Source organism: Epithele typhae (genome assembly GCF_022376455.1).
Source record: "Epithele typhae strain CBS 203.58 chromosome Unknown BXZ73scaffold_2, whole genome shotgun sequence".
NCBI lineage: Eukaryota > Fungi > Basidiomycota > Agaricomycetes > Polyporales > Epitheliaceae > Epithele > Epithele typhae.
Genome location: NW_025954193.1, coordinates 1,410,678 through 1,431,521, shown reverse-complemented (window position 1 = coordinate 1,431,521; position 20,844 = coordinate 1,410,678). Strand labels below are relative to the sequence as shown.

General features: G+C 57.1%; 6 protein-coding genes across 6 annotated transcripts; 5 read left to right on the top strand and 1 right to left on the bottom strand.

Annotated features, from left to right (window-relative positions):
- Window positions 1-1,010: 1,010 nt before the first annotated feature.
- On the top strand, window positions 1,011-1,592 carry BXZ73DRAFT_96384 (uncharacterized protein; the record flags this gene model as incomplete). Its single annotated transcript, XM_048027061.1, has 4 exons — window positions 1,011-1,019; window positions 1,106-1,112; window positions 1,172-1,404; window positions 1,470-1,592. 4 exons carry the CDS (start codon window positions 1,011-1,013, stop codon window positions 1,590-1,592), a joined length of 372 nt encoding a protein of 123 aa, XP_047883383.1.
- Window positions 1,593-4,848: 3,256 nt separating this feature from the next.
- BXZ73DRAFT_96383 (uncharacterized protein) lies at window positions 4,849-6,736 on the top strand (the record flags this gene model as incomplete). Its single annotated transcript, XM_048027060.1, has 8 exons — window positions 4,849-5,001; window positions 5,666-5,737; window positions 5,810-5,851; window positions 5,980-6,014; window positions 6,070-6,097; window positions 6,147-6,207; window positions 6,276-6,355; window positions 6,461-6,736. The coding sequence occupies 8 exons, from the start codon at window positions 4,849-4,851 to the stop codon at window positions 6,734-6,736; spliced, it is 747 nt and encodes a 248-aa protein (XP_047883382.1).
- Window positions 6,737-7,864: 1,128 nt separating this feature from the next.
- Window positions 7,865-10,254, bottom strand: BXZ73DRAFT_96382 (uncharacterized protein; the record flags this gene model as incomplete). The annotated part of the gene is made up of 3 exons (XM_048027059.1): window positions 7,865-7,938; window positions 9,051-9,210; window positions 9,277-10,254. The coding sequence occupies 3 exons, from the start codon at window positions 10,252-10,254 to the stop codon at window positions 7,865-7,867; spliced, it is 1,212 nt and encodes a 403-aa protein (XP_047883381.1).
- A 662-nt stretch (window positions 10,255-10,916) lies between these two features.
- Window positions 10,917-13,216, top strand: BXZ73DRAFT_38963 (metacaspase; the record flags this gene model as incomplete). The annotated part of the gene is made up of 17 exons (XM_048018285.1): window positions 10,917-10,999; window positions 11,137-11,208; window positions 11,267-11,469; window positions 11,520-11,647; window positions 11,702-11,783; window positions 11,845-11,930; window positions 11,981-12,041; window positions 12,091-12,200; window positions 12,253-12,315; window positions 12,375-12,399; window positions 12,448-12,557; window positions 12,617-12,721; window positions 12,774-12,854; window positions 12,909-12,927; window positions 12,983-13,028; window positions 13,083-13,140; window positions 13,190-13,216. 17 exons carry the CDS (start codon window positions 10,917-10,919, stop codon window positions 13,214-13,216), a joined length of 1,359 nt encoding a protein of 452 aa, XP_047883380.1.
- A 952-nt stretch (window positions 13,217-14,168) lies between these two features.
- BXZ73DRAFT_86881 (general substrate transporter) lies at window positions 14,169-16,608 on the top strand (the record flags this gene model as incomplete). Its single annotated transcript, XM_048024338.1, has 12 exons — window positions 14,169-14,237; window positions 14,315-14,353; window positions 14,585-14,762; window positions 14,835-14,903; window positions 14,962-15,019; window positions 15,073-15,297; window positions 15,349-15,447; window positions 15,498-15,628; window positions 15,685-15,841; window positions 15,895-16,211; window positions 16,263-16,324; window positions 16,387-16,608. The coding sequence occupies 12 exons, from the start codon at window positions 14,169-14,171 to the stop codon at window positions 16,606-16,608; spliced, it is 1,626 nt and encodes a 541-aa protein (XP_047883379.1).
- A 318-nt stretch (window positions 16,609-16,926) lies between these two features.
- On the top strand, window positions 16,927-20,019 carry BXZ73DRAFT_37890 (UvrD-helicase-domain-containing protein; the record flags this gene model as incomplete). Its single annotated transcript, XM_048018094.1, has 14 exons — window positions 16,927-16,978; window positions 17,036-17,348; window positions 17,403-17,789; window positions 17,841-17,932; window positions 17,982-18,032; window positions 18,089-18,178; window positions 18,227-18,498; window positions 18,547-18,648; window positions 18,705-18,869; window positions 18,923-19,330; window positions 19,387-19,453; window positions 19,503-19,554; window positions 19,613-19,748; window positions 19,798-20,019. 14 exons carry the CDS (start codon window positions 16,927-16,929, stop codon window positions 20,017-20,019), a joined length of 2,409 nt encoding a protein of 802 aa, XP_047883378.1.
- Between the last annotated feature and the right edge of the window lie 825 nt (window positions 20,020-20,844).

The following is a 20,844-nucleotide window of genomic DNA, read 5'->3' as shown; positions in this document are numbered from 1 at the left end:
ACTCTGGAAAAATCGCGCTGGACGACCATGGTCTGTGGGCGACCTCGAGAGCCGTGGGGCTCCGAGGAGACGGAGGCACCGCAGCGCGTGCGCTCTGATGCCAGCCCTGCGCGAGGTCCGCGGTCCTTTCGCGCCCCGCGCCCGCGACGGTGGGTGGCGAGGTCACGGTCTCTCCAGCGGCCCGCGGCGGGCGCTCCTCAGCCAAGTCGGAAGTCGGCGACTTCGGGAAGCGTCATGCTTGTTGTACTGCTGTACGTATCGTGCGCCAGAATCTGATCTGTCTCTCTCGCTTATACTGATTTTGGCTGGAAGATTTGAAACGTGAGGTCGAGGCTCCGAGCCCGCCGGCGGCGCGCCTCTTGTGTCCTGTTTGCGAACATGGGTGCTCACCCCATCAGCGGAAGCCCGTCGCGCCAATGCAAGCGTCGCGTTTCGGAGCGCCCCACTACGCGCCCGCCCGTCCGCCTGCCCGAATACGGTGTGCCACTGCGCGTCCGCCCCCAGCGCTGCGCGGCGCCCCGCTCGCCACCGCTGCCCATACACAACCTCTACACAGTTCTTACACAATTCTTTTGGCCTCGAGCACGCGCGCCCCCCGGCGTCAGCGCCCCGGTCCGAGACCAGTGACCGGGCGTCTGGCGCGACTTGTTTCTCGACCACCTCCTCCCCTGCGCCCGCCCTCCGAGACCGCGAGCCTGAGCCCGCGCCCGCTCCCGCCTGTATGTGTGTGCGCACCGTGCACGGAGTGCCACCGTTCTCGCTCGCCCGACGGGCGAGATGTGGTCTCGGGCGTGGGCGCAGGGGGATGGGTCGTCGCCCACCCTCATCTACGGGTGCAGCCTGTAAGTGGAGAGGTGAGCCGCTTGATGCACCTTTTAACGGGGGGATGGAGGGCGGAGAGTGAGTGTCCAGAACACCGCGACCCGCCGCCTCTCGTGCACCCTCGTGCACACTCGCACTCGCACTCGAAAGCTGAAACCGACGATCTTTCAATTGTAACGCTAGTAGCCATGCACAGCGTGAGTGTTCGCGGCGTGACGCGATCCGTTGCGAGTGGCTCGAGGCCGAACTCACTGTCTCCGTCGTCGGTGTTCTTTGTTTGCAGGGATACAGTAGGCACATCCATCTTCTCTACCATCCCTTTCATTCACACCGCACTTCTCTGGCACAGCCGGTGTATCTAACCCCGAGCTCTTTCGGACGCTCGGCCTCCCGCCCTACTCGCCGCTCAGTCTGGACGCCATCCGCGACACCGGCAAGCAACCGCCGTACACCCTCTCCGTCCTCTGCCAGCTCGCGATCCTCGGCAGCCCCACCCAGCGGCTGCTCGTCCAGGACATCTTCAACGCGCTCATGCACAAGTTCACATACTACCGCAACCTCCAAGACGCCGGGGTCTGGAAGGTGCGCGCCGCCTTTGTCTCCCCCATGCGCCTCCGACGCCCCTCGCTCACCGCCCGTACGCGCAGAACTCTGTCCGGAGCGTGCTCACCAACGAGCGGTGCTTCGTCCAAGTCTCACGGAGCCAGGCCGAGCCCGGGCGGGGCGACTACTGGACCCTCAGCTACCTGAACGGCCCGCGGCGCCCGTGAGCGCGGAGCGCGAGGTGCGCGCGCGGACGGGGCAGCGCAACCCGACTGCTGCCCACCCGCGCGCGCACGTACGAGGTGGGGGGCCTGCTTGCGTGCGTGCGCGCTTGCACGGTCGTTGCAACGCAGCGCACTGCACGGCGCCGCAGGACCCCCGCGCGCGCGCGTCCACCGGCACTGCGCTCTTTGTGCACGCCGATGGGACGCGGCGCGCCGCCGACGACGACACCTGCGCTGCCAGATCTCGCAGACGGTCGGCGGGAGAGTGTGCGTCGTGTGCAGCTGACCGGGCACGATGAGCTGATGCCCGGGCACGCATGCGGTGCGCCTCTCGCTTTGTGTGTGTGTATCTCTCTTCTCTTTCTCTTTCTCTCTGTCTTCCTGTCTGTCTTCCTCTCTCTGTCTCCCTCTCTTCCTAGTCTTCTTGTCATCGTCATCGGACACGCGTTGTCTCGGGAGGCGCATCTGGATCTGCTTTGTACTGGTACCGGCCAAAACTACGCTCCGTGCTTTAGTTAGCGGCGCTCTCTCGCGCTCTCTGATCGTGATCATACTATACCGCACCTGTAATACCACGACGCATCTTGCATCTGTGTCCTGACAAATCGAAAGCTCCCTTCATCTTTCCAACCGCGTGCACCATCACGAAGACATAGATTGCGGCCCGGAGCTCCGGCACTTGGCGCCCCCAAGTCCGCACACTGTTGATAACAGCCTCAGGTTAGTGTTGCGATGGCTCGGCTTGGCTCGGCTCGGCTCGGCTCAGGACGGCTCCGAGAAAGCCAAAACTCGAGCCACGGCTGCGATTTCGGCTGTTATTACCAAAGCCGAGGCCAAGCCGCCCAAGCCATCCATGAGCCGCCTTTTTCAATTGGCGCTGGCCGCACAACAAATATTCATGCTTTGTAGTGGAACAGAGCAACAGGAGGACGATAGGACTGCATTTTATATGTGCCCACGATGCACAGAATGTTTTAAGATTGTCAGGAGGACGATTGGACAAAGTCGACCAAACACCCATATTGCAGGCAAAACTCGAGTCGAGTCTCAGATCTCAGATCTGACGTCGAGTCCGATCAAGCGGGGTGCTTGATAACTACAAGTTACTTACACAAGCTACGACTTATAACACCACAACTATTAACAATTTAATGGTTAGCTCAATGTCACTCCCCTCCGCCTCCGTCCTCGACCTCGACCTTGATGCCGTCCTTCACGGTTCACCGGCCGCATCCACATTGTATGAGGACTTCCATATGGAAATTCGGGTATGGAGGCCGCGGCGATGTACCGCGGCCCTTGTTATGGTGAGTCCCCTCCTGCACTCCCTCCTGCTTCACCCATCCACGCTGCCCCCGCCCTCGACCCTCTCATTCGCGTCGCCTTCCTTCGCGCGCGTCGTTCGCCTGTGCGTATCCCACCTCCTGCGCGTTGCTCACCTGCGTGTCGCCCACCTACGCCTGCGTGTCGCCCACCTGCGCCTGCACGTCGCCCACCTGCGCGCTGCCCGCATCCTCCCTCCTTCGCCTCCGCGTCGTCCGCCTCTGCACACCTCTGTGTTACCCTCCATCTGTATCGCCTACCTTCGCGTGGCCCGCCTTCGCCTCACCCACCATCTTGTCCGCCTCATTCCGGCCCTCTGGGTCCTCTCGCGAGCCCTCCCTGTTGCCGTCCTCCGCATCCGCATCCCCGGCCTCTGGGTCCCCCGCGTTTACGTTGCCCACATACCCTCCTCCTCCTCTGGGTCCTCCATCTCGTGTCGCCCACCTCTGCCTCCGCGTCGCCCTCCTCCGCCACGTTGCGGCCCTCGGCATCACACTCCGCCTCCTCCACCTCGTCGCGGCCCTCCGGAGTATGTGCCGCCCTCTACCTCGCCCTCCTCTGCTCTGGCGCACGTCCTGCTCTGCGCGCACATCCAACTCGCGCGGGCTCGGCACGGCGTCCTCTCCTCACCCTCTGCCTCCACCCCGCTCTCCTTCGTCTTGCCCTCCTCCGCTCTTGCGCGCGTCCCGCTCATTTGCGCGAGCACATGCTACCCGCGCGGGCGGAGCACCGCGTCCCACTGCCCCGCTGCCCCATCCCGGCCCTCTGCCTCGCCCCCTCTACGTCGCCCTCCTCCGATCTTGTGCGCGCTGCGCGCCATCGGGCAAGCACATTGTGCTCTACCTGCTGTGGTCAGCTGCCTTGCCTCCTATTTTGTCTTGGCCCTCCGCTTCCACCTGCCCCGCTGTTGCCACTATGTAGTAGTGTACTAATAAATATATTTTCGTTGCCAATCCTACGCTTGCGTCATGCAGGAACATATAAGAGAGTTCGCATAAATCCCCTTCTCTGGGCGCCCAGCGAGCGAGCTGGAAATATTCTGGAAGAGCCGGTCCTCCGTCTTGGGAGGAGGCGCCCAAGACCGGCTCTTCCAGCGGCTCAGCCATCAGTCCATTCTGGCTGCTGGCGTCAAGCTCTCCCCTCGTGGGAGGCTCGTTCTGAGCCGATTTTCCCAGCCCGGCTGACAGCCAAATGACCCGGCTGGCGCAGCCAGCCGAGCCGAGCCGAGCTATCGCAACACTACCTCAGGTCATTTGTGACGCAACTTGCACTCGGCAAGACTTGCCTGCTTTTTCATTATGAAGACTCCAGCTCTGATGTCTTCGCACTGGAGTGGGTCGCGCAGTCCTGCGGACTAGGCTGAGCACCACAAATACACTGAACGAGCAGTCACAACGCTGTCGAGTCACACATGACAATTCGCAGCTATCTTTTCAGAGCACGATCTACAGGAAGTCTAACAGCCGGCGTGGCAACCGTGCCATATAATCGAACAGCATCCGAAGATGAAAGGGATCCAAAAATTGAGAACAAGACAAGGAAGAACTTCATTTATCTGAGGCACCGAGCAAGCGGCCAACTGGCCGTGCGCAAGGAGCCCCAGAGAAAGAGAAGGAGATCCCCCGACGACGCAAGCCTGTAGTGCAGCGGCAAGGTCATCGCGCCCCCGCGTTGCAAGCAGAGCGCGAGGGACAAGGGCGGCAAAAATTAGATAACCAAGAATGGGGGCGGTGCCCCCATAATAGTGGTTAAACTATTAAGAACAGATACTACACTTGATCTAAGCCAAAAGGCCAGAGTGGTGAGGAGACACGACGTCTGGGCGTGGCTTATAAGTCGCGCGGGCGGGGGACGCACGGACCAAGGACTCGCTTGCGGACACGGCGGGTGGGCGCTCGGGTGGGTGGCGGCAGGCGGAGGCACGTGTCAAAATTCAATGTCGCGCTTGATCCGCGCGCTGCAGAGCTTCTCTGGAGTCTGGTTCTACACCACATACTTATATGAGTCAGAGATCCCGCACGCCCATCCTGCCAACGTGGAGTACCACATTTTCGCAAGCTCGTGCGCCCCAGAGGTCGCGCTGGACAACGTAAGTAAGTACTTCCAGCATTTTCATTTGTGCAATGTCCCCCTGTCAGTGTCACGACAATCCGCATGGCGACATGGCACAGTGCCACGACCGCAGGAAGCCCTAGCAAGCCCCGACGCAGTGGACACTTTGTTCTGATGCATGTCTTCAGATACTGACCTATCGGTTCCCTGGAGGACCCCATGATCTCCATCTCCTCCACCCCAAATCGCTCAACGCCGGTGCGGTGAGGCAATCTATGGGCGCCGCACATCACCGCCGGAGGTCCGAAGTGAGCGAAGTTATCGACGCACGAGTACTCACGTATACATGGGTCCGGCATTCACCCTTTTGACCTCCGAGGGTTCGATACCTGGCCACAATCGGTCGCACCAGCAGCGGTGCCCACTGCCAGCTTCCGCGCGGCACCTAGACGTCGCGACCCTAGGAGGCGGGCCGCATGAATCGCGGCGAGGTCATCTGTTCCACCACCCGACGACGTCGCCGCGCGCATCGGGCTGCGATAGCGCACGCCTCTTCGAAGTTCGGAAGAGAAGTGCGCGAGAAGCCCCGCACACGCGACCCCGGCGGGATCCCGCGGCCACGCCGCCAGGAACCGTGGACGGGCTGGTGGTATGCTTTGCCCGCCCCACACCGTCCGCCGTGACCGCGAGGCTGATATCAGTCCGACGCTGCAGTCAGCCTTGCGTCAGCTATCGCGCTGTCGGTGCGCTTGGCGTTTGTGGCTCGTTTGGAGGTAAGTGGGTCATGCGCGCTATCAGGTTCAACCAGCTGATCTCGGACGCTAGGTTTGTTGTCAGTAGCTCAGACCGTATGGTACTTTGTCCACTACCCGTGGATCGTCAAGTTGGTAAGCATCACATATCTTCTGGGAGTGGGAAGCGCCCGTATTGAATGACTGCAGTGTGGACGTCGGGCCTTGTGCACCTCTTCTGAACAGTTTCACCAGTAAGCCCAAAGCCCCTTGATACCAACCAGTGGCTTTTGTACATTGCGTCGGAACACCTTACGACGTAGGTCGCCGACTCGAGACTCTCCATACATATCGCTAATCATTCAATGATCCAGTATCTCGGCACCTATTGCGCTTATAACCGTGAGCTGTAGCGTAACATTATGTTCGGTTCTGCTGAGCCCCATTACAGGTTCTTCTCCCGAGCGACTCCTTCTACGTCATAGCTTACTATTTCGGCGTCCGACGTGCGCGTGAGTCCTCGCTGCTTTTGTTTCGGACTCAATTTTTGATCGCTGACGAGCGCTGGGCACTCTCACAGTGCTCTCGCTTTTCGCCACCCTCAACGCCCGGTTCGATCTACGGGTGCAAACGGAGGAGCGCACCTTCCCCAAAGTCTTCGTCAGTCGCAGTCGGTCGTGCGCAAGCCGTCGTTCCGTGCCTCCGTGGTAAGCGCGCTACGCCCTTCTCTCGTCGCGGATGTGTCCTGAGCGACTGCCGTTATAGTCATCCACACAGCTCTCGGCGTCGACGTCCGGGCCGCAGCCCACGCCATCGTCCTTGATGGTGATCGGTTCCGACGATACGAGCTACATGACGCCTGCTCCCACAACTGCGACGTCGACGTACTGCGACGGGATGCGATGTTACGTCTGGCCACAGCCTGAAGACTTGGGCGAGGAGGTGTCCTCGCCTGTGTCAGAAGATAGCGGGGAGCATGAGAGGGTAGAGGGCGCGTCGTTGATGGGCCGGTCGGACTCGATCGAAGAGGTGGAAAGGTAGCATCTACCGTGATGCCGCACGAGGGCTCGGTTTTCTGTGGATGCCGGATTCTGTAAAAAGAGCTTAACGTTCGCTAGCACTTCTTTCGGGCTTCTGTTGCACAAAATGTGTGTGCTTGGGAACGGAAGTTCAGTAGAATGGGTTCCAGGGACATGTTACACTGAGCGCCCTCCCACGACTGCGCGATCCCTTGTCGCCAATGCCCCGACCGGGCCGGTCGCTGGCTCTCTGTTCTTCCCCCACCATATTGCGCCAGTCTGCACGTATCCAGCTCCACACAACTCTCAAGAAACTGCTATGTCTCAGACTTTCGCTCCCGACTTTCATGTGAGTTCCCCGCTGGGTCGTCGCGTTAGCTAGGATTTACGGACTGCAAGATCCGGAAGAAACGGCGACGCTCTCATCGCACAAACGAATCACTCAACGGAGGATCGGAGGACTTAAGTGCTGTGACATTGAGCGAGGTGCGTATTAAGCTTGTCGCAATGGTTCTGCGCGCCGAATTTCCGGTCAGAACGTACCGCATACACCCAGAACACACCCAAGCACCGAACTCCCCGTGGAAATGCAAAACTCGACGGATGGCTTCGACACATCTGAAAGTCTCCCTCAGTGGACACCGCTTGTTACTGAGGATGATGCTCATCACAGTGGGAGAAGGCATGAAAGGAGGGCACTCCCGATGGCTCGCGACCGTTCCACCGATTCAGCAAGCATATCTTCGGACGAGCTCATCGATGAATTGAACGATAGTCAAAGCGACTGCTCGCCCCCAAAGCTCCCCTCCCCCACCACGCGCAAGCGTCGCAGGAAGACACTGTCACAACCCCTCGCCTCACGCCTTCAGAGGGCCGCAGCCTTGACTGGGGTCGACATCGCCAACAAGTTTCGCCCCGGAGGCCGATCCGGTGCGCATATAGACACTCGACCGCCTCTACCCTTCGTCCCTGCAAACCGAAAGCCCTCGGCCGAGGATCTTGGAGATGACAAGGTTGCGCGCAAGCGTGCCAGACGTTCTCGGAGCATCATTGCAAGCCTCTCGGACGAAGTATCGAAGAAGCATAGGCCTATTTCTTGCTGGCAGCCTCGTCTTGATATGACTACAGGATCCACTTGCAAGCCGTCATCTCAGCCGGCGGTCCAAACGCCCAGATCAACTGTAACATCCTTGAATATGGTCACCACGTCGGCGACTCGCGTCTCTGATACCGGGTGAGAGACATTCAGTACGATATATGCTCGGTTTCAGACTGATGAAGGCGCACCAGAACTAGAAAAGGACGTCCTCAGTCTGCAAGCCCGCAATCTTCGGTCAAGACCAGTTCTCTGCCACATGTCACGCCTCGTCGTCCAGCTTGGGTCTCATCATTCGATATTTCCAGCCCCCCTGCAGTGCAAACGTCCAGCTCTATTCAAGCCTTTTCCAGTTCGCCATACTGTCTTACCGACCAGCAACAAAATGCTGCTTCTTTGGCCGTCCAGCCCTCTAGAGATCCACCCCGACATCGCAAGGGCGCTGCTACAGTCTACGTCGAGAACTCCTCTCCTCCTGACGTCGCCATTGTACCTTCAGGCGACTCTGTGAAACCTCTGGGCTCCTTGCTAGGCAGTTTTTGGCAAATCGCCCGCTCTGCCCAGTTTCCACCATAGTTCCTCGTGTCTGCGATGACTCACGCATGCGCTACCTGCTCATCATTCTGCCGCTAGCACGTATCATAGATTATCTTGTAGCACGACGAATGCCAGGGTTTTTGCCCAGACCACAACCGTCACCGCGAGGCTTCCCCATCGCCACGCTCACACTCGACGTCACCTGCCGGCTCCAGAGTAAGTCCTACGGGCACTCACACACGGACTCAAACCTGCACATGCCAAACCGGCGCACTACGCCGTGGTTCAACATGCGCTCAAGAGGCAGCGCGGCCGTACCGCGCTTCGAGAGCGACTCGCGCCACTGCCGCGGGAAGTACAGCCCCACGAACGAACGTGAACCGGGGTCATAATGATCGTAATTGGAGGGCATAGTGATGGATTCAGCCGCCAAAGGCCACCCGTCAGGAACGTATCTACGAAATGCCTACTCTTTACATCCGAGGCAGGTCAAAAATCCCGTACAGCGGGTGAGGCCTATTCGAACCTTTTTCTACATCGACCTCGTCTCCTGATCGCCCACGTAAAACGTGGAACGCGACCCATTCGTTGTGCACAAACGTATTCGCACCCAACGCCGGACTCCACAACCATATCGTCCCCAGCCCCGACCCTGTGCCAGCGAAGGCCCGTGCAAGAAGCCGTGCCAGATTGCGCAGGGTACCGTCCTGGAACTCCAACACTCGGGACGCCCATTTAACCCTCCAATCATATAGGCAGTACTCCCGACCCGGATTGGTGTAGGTGTACGTCTCCTTGAGGTCCAGGTGAGCACGAAAAACTCGCAGGTGCGAGAGGGGCTGGAGGGCATTTGCGACAATGGTCTGGCGACAAGTCACGGGAATACACGTGAGGTTGAAATACAGCAAGGTGCATAGTTAAAGACGTACTACATTGCTCTCCACCCACTCTGGAGGATCGGGTTTCCACAGAGACAGCCTTTCATCTCCGGTCTCCGGAGCAGGCAGAGGAGGCTGACGGCGAAACAGCTCGAGCTCGACCAGCTGCGGAAACGTCTGCGCCACGAACTGTAGCGTCTCGCTTGATCCTGGAGAGGCGATGACGTACTCGATAGCCAGTCGAGTGAGCGACATGCCGGAGCATCTTGACAGAATACGGAGCATATTGGCCTCTGTGAGCGGGACGCAATTGAAGCCGTCGAAGTATGGATGGCAGAACGGGTTGAGAACCCATGACGGAGTGTAATGTGGATGCGACACGAGCTCCAGCGAGGATAGGTAGCAGGGGAGGCGATCGTAGATATCGTCCTCCGGAAGGGGATTTGGTATCCGGATGTGGTCGAGCTCCGGCCAAGGAAGCACAAAGGATGTACATGTACCGGAAGCCGCCCGCCGCACATTGATGCTGTGGTCTTCGGTGTCTTGGGTTGTAAGTCCGATGTCCAGGGACAAGGAGCGCATCCGGGGGAAGGTGGGGTAGGATGAGGCTCGCAAAACCTCCGGGGCATCCGCGTAACGGCCGTACATCCTAAGATGCCTCAGAAATGGCCATTCGTGCAGACACATCTCGGCAAAGAGCCCAGTTTTGGCAGGGAGTGTCAAGGATTCCAGTGCGATGTTAACTCTGCCTAGAATTCTCCCAAGGCACTCGCGCTCGACAAGAGGATGATATCTGACTGGACTGTTGCTGAACAGGTAGTGGAATGATGTGAGAGGAGGGATGTGGGTGACCGGGAAGCCGTTAGGGTACCGAAGTCGATCTTGTAAGGAGGGAGCGAGTATGAGGTCCTTCATGGTGAGCTCGCGCAAGGCGGGCACAGAAAGGATGGCTCTGAGACCGGATATGGATATTCCATGCGAGAACGCGATCTGCCGTGATTGTAGAGTAACGGAGCGAAGTTGAGGCATCTTGGGGAGGACTTCGTCGAAGGAAGGGCAAGGGATAACTTTGCACACCAAAACGATGTCATTAGATACGCCTACCAGGGCCAAGGCACGCGCATTTGCTGCAGAACGGTAGCATTTATCGGTCATCGTGAGGTTGCTAGCAGCTCCGCCACATGAGACAAAGGCCAAATACCCTGCACAAGTGCTCACCGAACATGCACCAGTAATGAGGGAAGTCCTGCAAGCACAGAGGTTGCGCCGGCATCCGCGTGCAGCGTCATCTCGCCGAAAAGGATGGGATGGCAGATGTCGCGCATCTTCTGGCAGGTAAAGGAAAGTTGAAGCAGGTCGGCGACGGAGGAGTCCTTGAGGCACTCTGCTAATGCGAGGACTACATCAAATGGAAGTTTTTGAATCCTGCAAGACGGTTGAGCGCAGAAATACCAGAGAGGAGGGCAACAAACATGTGGCAGCAGAGATGGTGGGTGGCGTGCAGGCAAGATGTGCCAACTGTTTGAATGGCTGAGCGTGGTAGTATGTAGTAGGCTCAGTGCAGACTCCTATGTATCTCGGCGCTTTTCTTCTCTTCCTGTGCGCAGCGCACTCGGCTGTGGCCTTCGTCTCTTCCTGTTGAACCCTCATCTCCTGCTCTCCCCTCGTCCCCACCAAACTCGCTGAACGATATGTGGAACAACTACCCAGGCAATCACGGCCATCAGCAGGGCTACCCCCAGCCCAACGGCCCGCCGCCTTCAGGAGGTCCTCCGTGAGTACAGGCACCGCCGATCACCCCTCCCAGAGTCTCACACAGTGCGGGATGGCACGAAGGATGGGATTCCCTAGCCCGTGAGTGCTCCAAACTCTTTGATATGCGTTATCATCTATGAACGTCGTCGCTCGAAGGAACATGCCTTCCCCAAACGTACCGGGTTATAATCCCGGTTATGCTCCGTCTTACGGCCCTCCTCCCGGCGGGTACGTGAGTGCAGTCGTATGCAACTTTCCCTTTTCTCAGCAGGCGAATATACTCTAGATTCGCCCCCCCTCCGGGTGCGCCGCCCCCGCAACACCATCAGCACCATCAACAGGGGGGATACCCTCCTCCCTCTGGGCTGCCCCCAGGCTACGGCGGCGGCCCTCCTCCCATCCCCGCGAACCGTCCAGGCGGTATGGACAGGAACTATGCTCCGCCTTCCGGTCCTCCGCCTTCCAGTTACGGTGGTTACCAGCCTCCGTGTACGTCCTTTCTTTCATGCTTGTGTGCGTTGACTCAGACGAGTGTACAGCCGGTCCCCCGCCCCATCCCCCGTCGCAGATGCAAAACTATGGTCCGTCGTACCAGGGCGCCGACAACAGACAGCACCAGATGGCCTTCCAGTACTCGCAGTGCAATGGGAAGAAGAAGGCGCTTTGCGTAGGTGTTACGTGTTTCGGAAAACTGCGCATGCTCATGAGCCACGCGCCCCAGATTGGTATCAATTACTTCGGCCAGTCTGGTGAGCTCAAGGGATGCATCAACGACGCCCACAACGTGCAGCGATTCCTCATCGGTGATCTACTGTCCGTTTGGCTCACCTTGAGTAGTCTACTGAGAACGCGCCTTTTTCGTAGAGGTCTGGGGCTACAAGTCGGACGACGTCGTTATGCTCACAGACGACTCTGGTAACCCGCGCTCGATCCCCACCCGTGACAACATCGTGGGTCGTCTTGGCACGCGTATCTGATGTAGCGCTGACCTCCTCCGTAGATTGCCGCCATGCAATGGCTTGTGCGGGGCGCCCAGCCCAACGACTCTCTGTTCTTCCACTGTGAGTGCATTATGTTGCTATGACACAGTTCAACGCTCATATGTCGCAGACTCGGGACACGGTGGACAGACGAAGGACCTAGATGGCGACGAGGGTGACGGATATGACGAAGTCGTTTATCCTGTCGACTACAACCAGGCCGGACATCTGGTTGATGATGTAAGCCCCTAATTTGAGCCGTATGCGCATAGATGCTGATAGTTCCGAATAGCTCATGCACGACATTATGGTCAAGCCCCTGCCACCTGGCTGCCGTTTGACAGCGATCTTCGATGTGAATTTGTCGGCGTGTTACATGTCGTCCCGAAGCTTGACTGACCGCCTCCTCCACAGTCATGCCATTCTGGTTCCGCACTCGGTAGGCTTGCTGCATATTTTCCTTTCGGCCTGACTGATTCTCTTCTAGACCTACCGTACATCTACTCGACAGAAGGGAAGGTCAAAGAACCCAACCTTGCCGCAGAAGCTGGTCAAGGGGTTATGTCTGCGGTGACTTCGTATGCTCGTGGTGACATGGTAACTCAGTCGATGGCATGTAAGATCTTAGTTTGCTGACAAGGTGTTCATCTCTCCAGAAAGGTGTATTCTCCTCGGTCACTGGGCTGGTCAAGACTGCAACGGGAAGCAACCAACGCGCGGATAAGTTGTCGAAAGCGACGAAGACATCGCCTGCTGACGTGGTAGGTTTCTACTGTTGAGCCTGAGGTGGGAAGCATGCTTACATTAAATCAGATCTCCTGGAGTGGTTGCAAGGACTCCCAGACTAGTGCTGACACTGTCGAGGCTGGGCAGTCTACTGGTGCTATGAGCTTCGTGAGTGCATGTGACGAAAATTTCATGAATTTCGTGGCTCACCCTCCTTTGAAGGCTTTCATCTCGTGCCTGCGTAAGTGGGAATTCTTGATGGCAAATTTGATGACAGACGCTCATTTTATCAATAGGTCAGAACAAGCAGCAGAGTTACCAACAGCTCCTCGTTGGGATTCGGTGAGATGCTCGTCTTACCAACGCACCTGATCCGCGACTGAATTGCTTCGGTAGCTCCATTTTGAAGGCGAAATACAGCCAGAAGCCTCAGTTGTCGAGTTCGCATCCCATGGTTTGTTCCTCCGTCCTGCTCACCGTTATCCCCGCTCATATCCTCCCAGGACGTCAACCTGTTGTTCATGTGCTGAAGAGTAACAATCATTGTTGTATCATGTATGGATCGGATTACGTGTATCCCAATAGGCGAGTTTCGAATTCTTGGACAATTGACAGTGTGTTCGCGGCGCCTATTCAATCTGCATGTAGCATGGCTCAAAAGTACCATTTGTGTTGTGCCACCCCAAGCGCTGTTGCGGGCTTCCGCCCGCTGCGTATTGCTCCCCTCATGGGTCGGCTTGATCGTTGTACGGCATTTCACCATATCTGCTGCTCTGCGACGGATCGTCGCATTCGAATGCTCCATTCGCTATTTCTGTGCAGAGACTCGAGCAACGGCGTTTCTCGTCTTAGGCAGTCTTCACGCAGGAACCCGATGAAAAATGGTGTAGGTATGGTGGATTGAAACGGTGATGATGCCGTCAAAGGGCACGACCTCGGCCAGTTGCATGTACGTACATCGAATTTGATCACTCCGTGCGATTTATCCCGAAATCATGAGGTTCGTGTCCGAGAACCTGTCTATGTGTTGCTCGCACCTACTCACTGCCTCTTCTCGACAGGCCATCTCTTACCGTGTTTTGTGCGCATGAGTTTGAAACACACCGGTGGCAACGGGGTCCGGCGAAAGCGGGCCGCCATCCACAACTCACCGAGGCAAATTTGTTTTACCTCGCTTGTTCCGGCGCGTGCTGCCCCCACGGCACCAAATCCAGGTGGGATGTTGTGATTGCATTCGCAGGTGAGCAGTGCTCTCTGACCCCATGACCTTTCGGTTCTCATGTCAAGGCGGGTCCGCGGAAGTCCCACAGGCCGCCCTCCAGCCGCTCGCCAGCCGCCCCTCGTTAAATACTCGGGAGGTAAAGCCGTCCGCCTCCCGTCTCTGTGCACGACCTCGACCTCTGCCCCTTGCGCAGCGCTTTCCCTGTCCGATACAGCCATCCCACTCCAGCGCAGCTTCCAAGTAGCGGCATCCACGACACCATGGCTGGCGGAGGTGCGAACATAATCGCGTCGAACAGACGCAAGACTCTGGCAGGCCCTTCTGGCTGGGTATGTCTTCAGTTCTTCCGACTCCCTTCTCACTCACAGTCTGTTGGTCTTCTCGATTTCGGTTATACCCACGCCAGGCGGGCCTTCTTGCCAACGCCAGGATCTTCTTCATCGCGGTCTTTGCATCCCTGGGTGGTCTGTGAGTGCTCCGTCTTTCTGTGTTGCCCACCAAAGCGACTCACTCGCTATCCGCAGGCTCTATGGTAAGCTTATCGCGCCGTTACGTACCCTGCCGCCCTGCGCTGACCGTGAACGTTCGCGTACTCAATTACTCAGGGTACAACCAGGTAAGCGCGGATCACGGATCTCCGCTATAGGGTGGCTCGCTGAATCCTCGGCACCTCCAGGGCGTTTTTTCCGGCGTACTCAACATGACGTCTTTTATCAACCGGATGGGGAGCGCCGCTACAGACCCGGGAACCAAGGGATGGCTCACCGCCATCCTCGAGCTCGGCGCGTGGGTTGGCGTGCTCTTCAGTGGTTACCTTGCCGACAAGCTTTCTCGCAAGTACACCATCGTTCTCGGTGCGTAGGCGCAGCTGTGACTGTAAGCCGGACTGGTTCTGACCGCTTCTCGTCGAAAATTGGTACCCGCAGCTGTGATTGTATTCTGCATCGGCGTCATCGTGCAGACGTGCGCGTTCAAAGCCGACTCGATATTCGCAGGCAAGTGACTCGTCGTTAGTATGCTGTCATGAGCTGCGCTTATGTTTGACGAAAATAGGTCGGTTCATCACCGGTCTCGGCGTCGGTTCGCTCAGTATGGCTGTTCCTCTGTACAAGTGCGTCTCCCCTGTGGTACTCGTGCGACACGATACTGATGCGATGGATCCAGCGCGGAGCTCGCTCCACCAGAAGTCCGTGGTAGTCTTGTCGCGCTCCAGCAGCTTGCGATTACCTTCGGAATCATGGTCTCCTTCTGGATTGACTACGGCACAAATTTCATAGGCGGGACCGGCGAGACCCAGAGCGAAGCTTCGTGGCGCATTCCTCTTGCGTTGCAGCTCGTACCTGCCCTCATCCTCGGAGTAGGGATCCTTTTCATGCCATTCTCCCCTCGGTGTGTACCTGGACGATCGGTCTTATCCACAAGCTGACTTCTGTTGTATAGATGGCTGATCAACAAGGGACGCGACGATGAAGCGCTCCAGATCCTCAGCCGCGCACGCCGTCAGCCTCCTGACTCAGACCTCGTCCAGATCGAGTTCTTGTATGTCGCTCTCTGTCTTCCTCCGATATTTATGTTGATCATGCGTTCAGGGAGATTAAGGCGCAGCACATCTTTGAGCAGGAGTTGGCTCAGACCAAGTATCCCCAGCTTCAAGACGGGTCCTTCACGTCAAACTTCAAGCTCGGAATGTACGAGTACCTGAGTCTCCTGACAACTCGCTGTACGTCCTCTGTTCCCTCGATTAGTGCGTTCTGGGACGCTGAACATCGACCACAGCGCTCTTCGTTCGTGTCGTCATCGGTTCTTTGACAATGTTCTTCCAGCAATGGACGGGTGTAAACGCGATCCTTTACTACGCCCCATTCATCTTCAAGGACCTCGGCCTGGCAGACAACAGCACGTCGCTCCTTGCCACAGGTGTCGTTGGGATTGTGTAAGTGCTTTGCTAAATTTTGACACGCCATACATTGTCTGACGGAGATCCAGTATGTTCCTGGCGACCATCCCTGCTGTCATCTGGGTCGACCAGTCCGGCCGCAAGCCGATCCTCATCTCGGGCGCCTTTCTCATGGCCGCTTGTCACATCATCGTCGCCATCTTAACGGCTCTCTTCCAAGATAACTGGGAAGCACACAGCGCTGCGGGTTGGGCAGCTTGCGCCCTCGTGTGGGTGTTCGCGATTGCCTTTGGCTACTCCTGGGGACCTTGCGCTTGGATCCTTGTTGCCGAGATCTGGCCGCTCTCGGTTCGTGGCAAGGGTGTTTCCATCGCTGCGTCGTCGAACTGGATGAACAACTTCATTGGTGAGTAGGATAATCGAGTGACAAAGGGTGTGACTCACTCGTCCCATGTAGTCGGTCAAGTCACGCCCACCATGCTTACTAACATCACCTTCGGGACGTTCATCTTCTTCGGGGTACGTCTCCCGGAAACACGCTCCTTAGACGAAAAGAGACTGACTGGGTATCGCACACTCAGGCGTTTTCGTTTGCCGGCGGCATTTTCGTCTGGCTTTTCGTGCCCGAAACCAAGGGTCTCACTCTTGAGGAGATGGACGAGATCTTCGGCTCCGTCGGAATGGCGGCAAGTGAAATGCAGCGACTTGAGGAGATTGAGCGACGGATTGGTCTCGACGCTTACAACGATGGTGGAAGTCCCACTGAGAAGCGGTCGCACGAGGATCATCTGGAGAAGGCATGAGCCTATCTGTCTAGTTTTACGTCGGATTCAACGCCTGCATGTGTTTCTATGTCACTTGTGTATTAGTAGCTTCACGGCACTCAGCCCATCTTCTATATGTGAAGTATCTGAGTAGCACGTCCCATCTTCTGCTCAGACTTGGCTTGCCGGGCGTGCCCTTTCAAAAGCCGCGTTTATCGGAGTCTACACATCGAGTCACGTGATCGCGACTCAACGCGTCGTGGTCAACGCGTAGCGCGTTGATCATATTGTCTTCCCCTCAACCGCCCCGTCAAACATACCTCCCTATATGCCCACTCCGACGTGTCAATCTACAGAATGGCCAACCTTGATGAGCTCATGAAGGAGCTGAACCCGGCACAGCTGCAAGGTACTCCTGCTGTTCTTGAGGATTTCCCAGAAGTTCCGCATCCTGACCATCCCACAGCCGTGCGGCACCCACCACAAATACCCTTACAGATTCTAGCAGGACCTGGAAGCGGAAAGACGAAAGTACTCACGATGCGAATTGCCTACCTTATCTCACGCTGCTACCTTCCTGCAAACACGATATGTGCCGTGACCTTCACGAACAAGGCGGCGAACGAGATGCGCGAGCGACTCATTAGGCTCCTCGGCAAGGACACGACTATGCAGATCAAGATGGGGACGTTTCATGCGCTCTGTGCAGCATTCCTACGGAGGTACGCGAGGCGGGTTGGACTCGAGGGGAACTTCACGGTGTGCGATGCGGACGAGAGGTGCGTGGCGTGCCATCCTGTCCTCTTCACAATCCTAAAACATTTCTTTCGCAGCAAGAAGATCATTCGCAAGCTGATGAAGCTACATGAAGAGGAGATCAAAGAGAGCGAATTCTCGATGAAGGAGGGTGCAGTCCAGTCCATCATTTCTAACCTCAAGGCCAAGGCGATCTCCCCCGAAGGCGCAAGAGCTCAGCTGCAGGAGATGGATAGTATGACGCAAGCCCAATGGCAAGAGAGGATCCTGACCGGACAGAAGTTTGACCTACCCTACAGTGGTCAAGTGGGCGCGATCCTCGTCAAGCTCTACAAGGAATACAACGAAAACTTACGAGCAGTAAACAGTCTGGATTTTGACGACCTGTTGCTTTTCGGCGTGGAGCTGTTCAAGACTCACAAGAAAGCGTCAAGCTTCTGCAAACACATTTTGGTCGACGAATAGTGAGTTCTCACATGTCTTCGTGAAGATCTCCGGGGTAACGTGTAGTTCAGCCAAGATACGAACACGTTGCAATACCAGCTTATGAGTTACATTGCTCAGACATGCAGATGCGTCTCTATCGTTGGAGACCCCGACCAGTCAAGTATGTCGCCTCATTGACCACTAACCATACATTGCTGATGCCTATTCAGTATACGGCTGGCGTGCAGCAGAGATTGCGAATCTGGCTCACATGCAACGAGGTTAGTCGCAACGTTCTTGCTGTAGGTTCGCTCTAACATAACGCGTTGTGACGCAGATTTCCCTTCCACACAGCAGATCCTCCTTGAACACAATTACCGATCGACAGCGTCAATATTGGAGATTAGTATGGCTGTAATCTCCCAAGGTTCGTTCCCACACTTCATGTCGAGACGCTTTATTCAGGTACATGCAGACAACGACCGCATAAAGAAGACGCTGGTTACATCTCACGCCAAAGGGTCACTGCCCGTTCTTCGCGCCTTTCCGACCGAACACACCGAGGCAGGTTTTATCGCAGCGGAGATCAAACGTCTTGTCGCGTTCACGGGAGGCTTGCTGGACTGGAGCGACTTCGTCGTACTGCTGCGTTACAATGCCATGTCTCGCGTAATCGAAAGTGCTCTACAGAAACAAGGTATCCCGAACCGGGTGCTTGCGGGCCACAAGTTCTTCGAACGCATGGAGGTGAGCTCTCCGATCTCTTTCGACAATATTCAAGCTCATCGCTCTCAGGTAAAAGACATCCTAGCGTACCTCCAGCTCGTCGACAACCCAGCCTTCCTGCCGGCATTCAACCGCGTAGTCAACGTTCCGCCTCGTGGCGTCGGCGATAAGGTGAGCATCGTCTTCGTGGGCTGTCACGGTGACACTGACTCTTGGCTACCCTGCAGACTGTTGCTGTCCTGCTACATCAAGCCGAACAGCTCAACACGACCCCGTTGGATGTCGTTCAACGCATCATCGACGGCAAGATCCCTGATATCAAGCCCCCGGTGAAGAGGAAGCTTGGGGAGTTCATCGGCATCATCAGGGACCTGCGCACGTATGCGAATCAGGTCCGTTACTGGTCGAATCCACAGTGACTGATTTCACAACGGTGACCCCGCAGGGAATGGCTCCGTCGAAACTCATCCAGGCGCTTCTCGACTTCATCAAGTACAAGGACCACCTCCGCAAGACGCAGCCCGAGTGGGAGAGTCGCTGGGAGAACGTCGAAGAGCTCATCAATTTCGCGACCGAAGTCCAGAACAGCATGGTGGGCGCAACTGCTCGCATGATGGCGGACGCCGAAGAGGACGCTCATGAGGAGCTTCATGGCGGTGGACCATACCCGCTCGGCGATGCGCACGCCCCGAACAGGCCGCAACTTCCCAACGTCACTCCGGGGTACGTTAAATGTGCCCCGATATGTCTTTTACCTCATGCTATTTCCAGTGAAACACCATTACGCTTGTTCCTGCAGGCGTCGATGCTCTCGACTGATACTGAAGGTTCGGACGACGAGGAAAGTAGGAATGTGGGTTATCTTCCTTCGCAAATGATTTGATTGTCGATGGGTGACGATGCATACAGAAAGTGACGATTGGCACCTGCCACGCCGCCAAGGGTCTTGAATGGGCGGTGGTCTTCATCCCGGCTGGTATGTCGGCGTTTAGATGTTCGGCTGTCGCTTGCTCATGTCCTTTCAGTGGAAGGTGGAGTATTCCCCGCGGCTAGAGCGGAAGACGATATGGAAGAGCTGTGAGCTCCACCCATCTAATTCCATACACTCCTTCGATTGACGTTTCGTCTTTCACAGGCGACTACTCTATGTTGCGTGCACGCGCGCTCAGTCCGTGCTCTACATCACTCACGCTCAGACTCGAATGCACGCTGGAGTGACCATGGAGTCCAGCCTTTCGCCGTTCATTACCCAGATCCGCGGCGAGCCCAAGGTACGCATGTTCTCCCATTTGCCGCCGGGTGCTCACACAACATTTTTAGACGGCCGGTCTACTCTCCGGCAATCTCCCCGCTCTCCCATCGGAGGACCGCGCCACCATGGCCAAGATTCTGAATCGCACTCCTCCCGAAGAAGCCGAGGTCACGCAGCGTGTCGCCGAGTTGTACGTTTCTTGCGAACGGCGCTCTCTCTTGATAGTGATTAGTATGCAGCGAGCAGCTCAACATACACCCCGTCTGGGGCCCGAACGCTCCCTTCCGTGACGACGCCGGTCAGAATTTGAACGGCTACGGCATGCCTGGAGCCCGCTACCAGCTTCCAGGGCAGGAAGGACGGCTAGAAGAGCCATTGAACAGGCTTGCCCAACCAAGAACGCCGGCGGCGCAGCAAAGGGGCCACGGACAAGCTGCTGCTGGTCCTAGTCGAGTAAAGGTTGAAGAGGGGGGTGAGGATCAACGGTCATTGGATCATTCCGTCCTGCTTCCTGATCTTGGTCACCCTACAGAGCCTCCTGCTTTCGTTGCGAGCAGTCTGGTCCACTTCAACAACACTCACAAAGCCCACAAGACGCTCACTCCATATCAGCCTGCAGGCGTAAGCAAGCCGTCGACATCTCGGGACATCAAACCACCCCTGAAGACTTCCGCTGGCCGTGCGGTCAACGTGCCTCTCCCTGCTCGATTCGCCCAAGCAACCCCCGCCCCGAGCTCTGCAACGACGTCGAAAAGCAAAGGCAAAGCAGTCGCGCGACCGCCTGTCACTCAGGCACCCGTCTCTTCGGCCGTGAAGATGGAAGAAGACAGCGACTCCGATGTTGAAATCGTCGCCTTCTGCTCTGCACCCATTGGCAACGGCAAGGGAAACGCTCCGGATCTAAAGCCGGATCTTTTGAAGCTCAAAGCGGATCCTGACGCCATGGACGTATCACTATCTTCTGCGTCTGCTAAGATCCGAGATCCTGCACCTCACCCCGCTGCAGGCCGGACCGCATTCAAGGAGGAACCCTCTATCGAAGAGATAATGTGCTTGGACGGACCTCCGCGGCCTGCGACCACGAGACCGCCACAATCGCCTGTTAGGTCCTCCGC